This window comes from Macadamia integrifolia, unplaced genomic scaffold (genome assembly GCF_013358625.1).
Source record: "Macadamia integrifolia cultivar HAES 741 unplaced genomic scaffold, SCU_Mint_v3 scaffold_204A, whole genome shotgun sequence".
NCBI lineage: Eukaryota > Viridiplantae > Streptophyta > Magnoliopsida > Proteales > Proteaceae > Macadamia > Macadamia integrifolia.
The window spans coordinates 228214-236231 of NW_024870641.1; the positions used below are offsets into that span (position 1 = coordinate 228214).

The 8018-nt window shown below is 39.4% G+C and overlaps 1 protein-coding gene across 1 annotated transcript in view; it reads left to right on the top strand.

Annotated features, from left to right (window-relative positions):
• LOC122071306 (kinesin-like protein KIN-4A) overlaps window positions 1-6991 on the top strand; it is a 19756-nt gene extending 12765 nt beyond the window's left edge. Inside the window, exons 8-17 of the mRNA XM_042635630.1 lie at window positions 1810-1917; window positions 2841-2934; window positions 3023-3054; window positions 3150-3247; window positions 3357-3455; window positions 3646-3867; window positions 4705-4867; window positions 5233-5388; window positions 5488-5791; window positions 6546-6991. Coding sequence (XP_042491564.1) covers window positions 1810-1917; window positions 2841-2934; window positions 3023-3054; window positions 3150-3247; window positions 3357-3455; window positions 3646-3867; window positions 4705-4867; window positions 5233-5388; window positions 5488-5700 — 1185 coding nt within the window. The 3' untranslated portion in view covers window positions 5701-5791; window positions 6546-6991. The remainder of the gene's footprint in view (window positions 1-1809; window positions 1918-2840; window positions 2935-3022; window positions 3055-3149; window positions 3248-3356; window positions 3456-3645; window positions 3868-4704; window positions 4868-5232; window positions 5389-5487; window positions 5792-6545) is intronic.
• Window positions 6992-8018: the final 1027 nt, after the last annotated feature.

Sequence of the window (8018 nt, forward strand, 5' to 3'; positions counted from 1 at the left end):
TATTTTATTATATAGTTCAGGATTCTCCTGTGATCAAAAGCATCTTCTGAAAATTTTTCTTTGACAAGGCACAGGGTGGGAGGGGCATTGGGAAGAGTAGTATCTTACTGTTGGAAAAGAGTCTGGTTCCTACTACAGCAGCTAATTAATCCCTATAACCACCTTCAATATTTTTGAAATGGAATGTATGTCCGAATAGCACTACTTTTTTCCTGTCGATCTAATCGGGCCTATTGATGCATGTAGTTCATAGTTGTCAAGGCGTCGCCTAGGTGTCCAAGCACATTGGTCACCTTGGATGCCTTGGTCGCCTTGCATCTAAGCCATAGTTGTCACAGCATCTAGGAGACCCAAGGTGGTGGAGAGAGTCCAAAAACAAGGTGCCCAAGGTGCCTGGACACCTAGGCGACGCCTTGACAAGTATGGTCTAAGCCTCCTCCAACACCTTTGGGCCGCCTAGATGTTATGACAACCATAATATAGTTGAGTAGGTACCTGAAATATTTTTCCATTTCTTGAGATTAGCTTTGCCTAGGCCTGAATATTTTTCTTTACCAAGCTCCTGGATGATAGTCTTTAGCAACACTGGTATTATTCTTTTTGTATGCTTTATTCTTTTCATATGCACTGTGAATGAAATTGAAGATTGCACTTTATCAATAATGATTATAGCATATGCTCATGCCATCGCCTTATTTAATCATGTATAGTACTTTCTAGCCATGGTCCAATTCCAACCACATTTATTTGTTGGTATACATACTTGAAAATACCAGTTCTCTTAATTTTGTTTTGCATAAATTACAAGTGTTCAGTTGATTTTAGGGTGCTAAAAACTAAATTCAAAACTATTTAGAAATGATTTTTTTTTTTTAATAAGAAATCATTTTTTTCTGGAGGAAAACATTGGTATTGTGACACTTGTATGGCATTTTGATGCCTTCAACTACTACAACAACAACAACAACAACAGCAATAAACAACAACAACAACAACAACAACAACAACAACAATAGGAATAATAATAATAGGGGGAGGGTTTCCCACGACAATGTAAGAAAGAATCTGCATGCTACACCAATGTGTGTTTGGAGAATGGTATCATCCATATGGGATCCACATGGTCTGAATAGAAGAGAGAATGCCAGTATGGGACCACTGTTTATTATGTGAGAGGGCTATATTGGAATCTGCACTAGGGCAGAGCCTGTTTCCTTCTCCCTGGATGCGCAAATAATAGTTTTCCCAAGCAGGGTAGCTCAGTTGGCAAAGGCCAACTCCTTGCAATAAAGAGGTCAAGAGTTCAACTCCCCTTGGGGCCTACCTATAAAAAAATAGATAGATGAGCGAGAGACCATAAATTTTGGATCCGTTGATTGTACTGTTGGAGGTTAGCTTGATCATGTGTGGTTGTACAGTTAGAAGATAAAGTTGTTATGGAGAGAGCGAGAGACCATAAATTTTGGACCCATTGATTGTGCTGTTGAATGTTAGCTTGATCATGTCTGGTTATACAGTTATAGGATGTAGTTGTTATGGTGCTAGGAATTTCATATATTCAGTCCATTTCTCTAAACTGATAAGGTTTTCATTTGGACAACATTATTTACCTTAACCTTTTGCATTTTATGTTAAATATTTTCCTGAATAAAGTGTGACATTAGAGCAAGTTAAATGGAAAATCATGTATGCATGACAGGAGACTATGATTTCATCATAGCTTATGCGACTGTCAATTTTTCTTCCTGCCCCCCCACCCTCCCAGGCCCCGCCCCCATTTTTTTTATGTTCTTAGATTATAATGACTAGATTTGTATTATTATTGATGATTTATTTGCTTTACAGTTACGGAAGGAGGGAAGGAGAAATGAGTATGAGAGGCATAAACTGCAAGCATTAAATCAGCGCCAAAAAATGGTCAGTATTGTTTATATGTATTTTCTTCTATTTATTTATATTTTTTTGTAAATACCCTGAAAGAACTCCTGGGCTCTAGGCCTGCCGCTTAACATCTTGGTGAAATAAGAAATTTACAACCTAATGGGAGGGGGCCAGAGCTGTCTCTAAACCCCTAAGTACGTCAAATGGAAATTCAACATTCCTGAATATCTGTTCACTTTAGATTTTCTTTCCTTATTAAATATGAAAATGATGATGAGTTCGGTCATGAAACAAACTCTGCAATTATAAACATCCTGTTCTCATTTATAAATCCTAAAAGTGGAACCTTGTTTGAAATTTACATGATTTCTGTTTTCCTTGCCATCTACAAAAATAAGATGGGATCGCTACAAAAACCTGCTTTTTTTTTTCTGGCATTTACATGATATACAAACAATAATCCATCAGTTCCCTTGTATGAGAACCAAATGATCCCAGTATTGAGCGTCCACTATGCAGTTACTACCCTCAACACTCCCCACACATGGTTGCACACACAAGCACATGTGTGGCATTTATAAACACGTGCACATGGTAATAATATCAATGGACCTTAAATGCTCCCGTTAGGCAAATTTTGGGGAACACAAACTCAGAATAGCATCTTTTCTATTGCTTATTTCAATTTCTAAATTGTTGCTGTGTTGAAGAAACATTTGAGACATTCACCTGTGCCTGTGCTTCAAAATTTGCAACTTACTATCCTCATGATGAGGAAACATCTGTCACATTGACTAGTGTTGCCCATATTTTTTTCATTATCAAGAATGCAATTTAAAACTGAACCTCCCCATAAAATCAATTTGTGATTGCACTCTGGTTTATCTATACTAGGGCTATATTTCATTTGACAAAAACAAGCACAGCCAAACTTGAGAAGAAACTTCTCTCTTTCATAGGTTCTCCAGAGGAAGACAGAAGAGGCTGCAATGGTCACCAAAAGGCTAAAAGAGTTGCTTGAAGCACGAAAGTCTACGTCACGTGACAGTTCAGGTAAAGAAATATATTTTTTTTCAATTTTAATTTGGTCATTTTCTTTTCTTGATTCCTAATCATTTCTGTCATTGGCTGTTGATTCCAGTAACCTCGAATGGAAGTGTGCCAAGTGGCCAGGTAGATGGTTAATATCTGACAGTTTTGCTTTTATTATTGTTTTTATTTTTCTGGTCATTTGTCCTGAGAACTATGGTAACTTGAATTTCTTCCAGAGCAATGAAAAATCCCTACAACGCTGGCTTGATCATGAGCTAGAAGTCATGGTGAACGTGCATGAAGTCCGTTCTGAGTATGAGAAGCAAAGCCAAGTGTATGTACTCAAAATCAATTTTGTGCTGCCACCTCTGATGTAGTGATGCTGGATAATTTACATGGTCTGATTTGTTTATCTTAATCGTGTTACTCACTCTCTTCTTCAGACGAGCTGCCCTGGCAGAAGAGCTTGCTGTATTGAAGCAAGTGGATGAGTGTGCTGCAAGGGGGCTTAGTCCCCCAGGTGGAAAGAATGGATATTCTAGGTATGTAGATGTGTTAGATTGCTTTTGTATGGAGTTCAGATACAATCTCTGTTTTTTATTTTTATTTTTTTCCTCCCCTTTTTAAGTTTCTTCTGTTATATGGGTGTAAATGGAGAAAATGTAATGAAGCCTAATATGAGCATATTGAGTTGCTTTCTTGAATGCTGTTCTTCTGCCTCTTTCTTTTCAGAGTGTCCTCCATGTCACCAAATGCAAGAATGGCAAGAATTGCATCCCTTGAAAACATGCTGAGCATTTCCTCAAACACACTTGTGACAATGGCATCACAGCTTTCAGAGGCAGAAGAACGGGACCGTGCCTTTTCTGGCCGTGGACGTTGGAACCAGTTGCGCTCAATGGCAGATGCAAAGAGCTTACTTCAGTACATGTTCAATGCAGCAGCAGATGCAAGGTGCTCTTTGAAATGTATCTAGTAGCAGTCATGGTGATTTGTTTTTATTTGTCTCTTGTGTCTTTGGAGCTTCATAGGGTTGCAATAACATTCTCTAAATTTCAACCAACTTGAAAATCGGCCCATTTTTCTGCATTTACTAAGTCTAGTTGGCAAAGAGCTCAGAGAATCTCTTAGTTGATTGAAGTACTGTATGAAGGGGATAGGTCATGAAGTACTAAACATCAAGAGCAAAATTAAGTATAGAGTTGAATGAGAACAAATTTGTTGTTTATTGACATTGTATCCTGTAAAGATGGCAAGGGTGATCTAGGAATAGAAGAAAATGGAAGAGGTAATTCGAATTTCAAAATTTGTGATGAAACAACTGATTCTTAAGAGCCACAATTTTTTCCTGTCATCTCCCTTTCCCACTCACCGAGTCAACACCATAATTGGAGAGGGACATGTTTTTGATTCACTACTAACTTCCACCTTCTATAAACTCTTCTCATCTCATTAAATTAAGGTAGCCGTTAATTTCTTTTTATGCCTTTTTGTTCATTTTCCTTTTTGAAGCATTAATCCACTAAGTGCTTATTATGCCTGTTTGTTCATTTTCCTTTCTGAAGCATAAAAAACATTTTTTTTCCGGATAGTAGTGCACATTTTCTGGTAAAATGGATTGCCTGCAGCAAGTTCTGAGCCCAATCTGACTTTTTAACATGTTTTCTAGTTCCCAGTACAGAATACATGGCCGCAGAAGGATAATTTTCTTGTCTATAGCTTAGTACTCCTTGATTCTAGCCACATTGTGATTGCCTATTCTTATAGTATTAGGTTTTATGTCGTCAACAGGTGCCAATTATGGGAGAAGGAAATTGAAATGAAGGAGATGAAAGAGCAGTTAAACGAACTTGTAGGCCTATTACGACAGAGTGAAGCACGGAGAAAGGAAATTGAGAAACAGCAAAAACTGAGAGAGCAAGCTGTTGCCATTGCCTTGGCTACGTCAGCTTCGGTGAGATTCTCTGTGCAACTCTTCCCTCCCCTCCCCCCTCCCCCCTCCCCCCTTTTATGGGGAAAAAAAAAGAAACTAGCACAAAGAAACCAAAAGCCATATTCATCATTGAGAGTTGGGGAAGAACGGTGATCAACTGTTTGACCTAGCCTTCAGTCATCCCTTGAAGCCTCTATTAGCTTGTTTTTCCATGAAATAGTTATAGCGAGTAAAAAGTTAAATAAATAACATAAAATAATAGCTTGTTTTGTCCGAAAAGCCCATATGAGTCACATTTTCTCTGATTCAAGTTTCCAATTTAATGTGAAATTATTTATCTAAAGGTTTTTGTTATTTGTTTCACACATAAGATTGGCATTGTACAGGGGAACTCACATGGGTCACTGAAACACTTTGCTGATGACATGAGTGGGCCCTTGTCTCCAATGTCAGTACCTGCACAGAAGCAACTCAAATATACAGCAGGCATTGCTAATGGCTCAGTTAGGGACTCAGCAGCATTCATGGACCAGACACGGAAGGTTAATCTTTCACTTCATGCTATTTCTTGGGTTGGGAACTGGGATATGCCTTGTTATTTGGTTATGCAGTTGGATTCCACCCCCCCCCCCTGATTTCAGATGATACCAATTGGACAACTATCAGTGAAGAAGATGGCAGCTGTCGGACAAGCTGGAAAGCTCTGGAGGTGGAAGAGGAGTCATCATCAGTGGTTGTTGCAGTTCAAGTGGAAGTGGCAGAAGCCATGGAGGCTCTCAGAATGGATCAGACATAGTGATGAGACAATTGTGAGGGCAAGACCTCGTCAGCAGGTTTTGTCGGGGATGATATGAAATCTTATACTGCTAACTTTTCTTTCCCATGCAACTTAGCTTTGATCACTACACGAACCCTAATGGCATGGAATGCAGAAATAGAATGGAGGTAAGCATCATGATTTTTAGACTCCTTTTATAGGGCTTGTTTTCCTGTGGATCTGTACCTCACTGCGTGGGAAAGGGCGGCGACTGGGATGGAGAGAGGATTTTCAAGGCTTACAAGACAAACCTAATAAAAATAGCCCAGGTGGCATAAGCCTTGGGACATTCTATTCATCTTGAATTTTTGGGACAGCACTCATCTTAGGCAACAGTCACAATGCTGAGTTATTGCTTCATATCAAAACTTTTGAGATACATTGTTGTGTGCCCTCTTTAACAGCTCAAGCTTTTGGGATAGCAGTTATAACATTATATCAGAGTCTGGAGGTCGGGTATTTGATCCATGGTAGGTGCGAGGGAGTGTTGTTCTGCACTTGTACTTTATAACCTTGGTGCCAAGTATTGGTGTCAAGTGCAGAGCCCCGTGTGTGTGTGAGCCTGCATGTGCCCGCCGGGAGGGGGGGGGTTATTGACTATTGATATAGCATTATGGTGCACCCCTCACAGCTTGAGCTTTTGGGACAGTGCTTATAACAAAAATTAGACATGACTACAGAATCAATTTATATTCACAGAAAGCCCAAAACATATATGGAGTTAAAATTTTACTTGATCCCCTATGGCTTGATTCTATCACCCAACTGGCATGATTCTTTCAAATTTCATGTAGGCCTGTAATATTCCATTTACAAGCTTTCCAGAATACTGATAAGTTTCTGAAAATGAAGGAACCTTCTTATGTTTCTTTATGGCTGTAGGAATGCTCTAAAATGGTGATGCGACTTGGGAGAACCACATTTTCTTATCTGGAGTTGGGACAGTTTGCTTTCCTATCATGGATTCAAGGCATGTTCAATCCACCAGGAGCATCTTGTAAAGTGTAAATGTTTCCAGTGGGTTAACCAAAGTAGTCAAAGCAGAAGCCCAGAAGGGTTCGATGACAAGCAGGGATGGCATTGGAACTCAAGAGGAGATGAGATGCAAAAGGGTAGTGTGTGTTTTGGGTTTTTTCCGTTGTAACAATTACAGTGAAAAGAGAGGAAATTCTTCTAATGTGTTTTAGCTTTGTATATCAAAGGTGCTTATTGGTTGTTCTTTTTTCATTATTATTTTGTAGCCTGCAATACATGTCTGTTTTTATTGTGTATAAACAAAATATTTTTTTGTTGCAAGAAATTGAGATCTGTAGCATTTTCATTTATCACGAATGGAATTCTTGTACAACAGTTTTGTTTCCTGTTCCGTCTGCCCTAGTGATTTATCAGCAGAGCTACCCAAAAACCAGACAGGAAGTGTTCTGGTTTGGATCAAAGTTGGGCCTTCAACAGTACCAAGCAGAAATCAAGGCCAATTTATTTGGTATTACTGTATATGCATGAAATGAGGCAGACGTTGGTACAATGGTGTGGTTGCTCTATTGCAACCTAGTGGTCATGGGTTTAAGTTGAGAAACAGCCTCTCTCTACGGTTAGGAGAGGAGAGAATTTTGACCACTGCACCTCAACTGAGAGCCTTTATAGCTGGCTACCATGTCCATTTTTCACTACACGAATTGAATAGAAAATTCATGTGTATGATTTTGCTTCCAGAGATTGTAAAAGCTTAGCCTGCACTCACTATAATATCTCAAAACACACGAGATGAAAATTGGAATTTCGAATGAAGAGGGATCTCTCTTTCTCGTTCTCAAATTGTGTCTATGGAGGTGGTGGTCAGATACATGGGTAGTGAAATGACTGATCCACCCTCCATAAAAAAAAAAGAAAATGACTTTTGTACATGTTTCTTTGTATACTTCCATTGATCTTCGCACAAGCACATGATGAATCACCCTCAACAAGAATCACTATTATTACATTCTAGTGATAATATGTAATTTCACATTTACGTATTTATGGGGTTAGATTCTGATACGATAGAATTTGTTACCCAATAAGGCGAAGACACGTGGCATCTGAGGGAGGAACACGTGTCGCCCATCCGATGGAGGCCGTAAGGCTTCAAACCACGTGAGAAGAAGATGCCCGAGGGGGGTTCCCAAAACCCTAGGCCGAGAAACCCTATAAGAGGGAACCCGAGAGAAACTTGGAGGGAGGTACGCCGACACCCACCATTACTCCTGTAAAAACATTATTCTGCCGGTTACTAACTTAGGCATCGGAGGACTAATCCTAGAGATACCTTCGGGCCTCTGCCTTCTATGCTTGTGTAGGGTCGGCTCATACGGATTT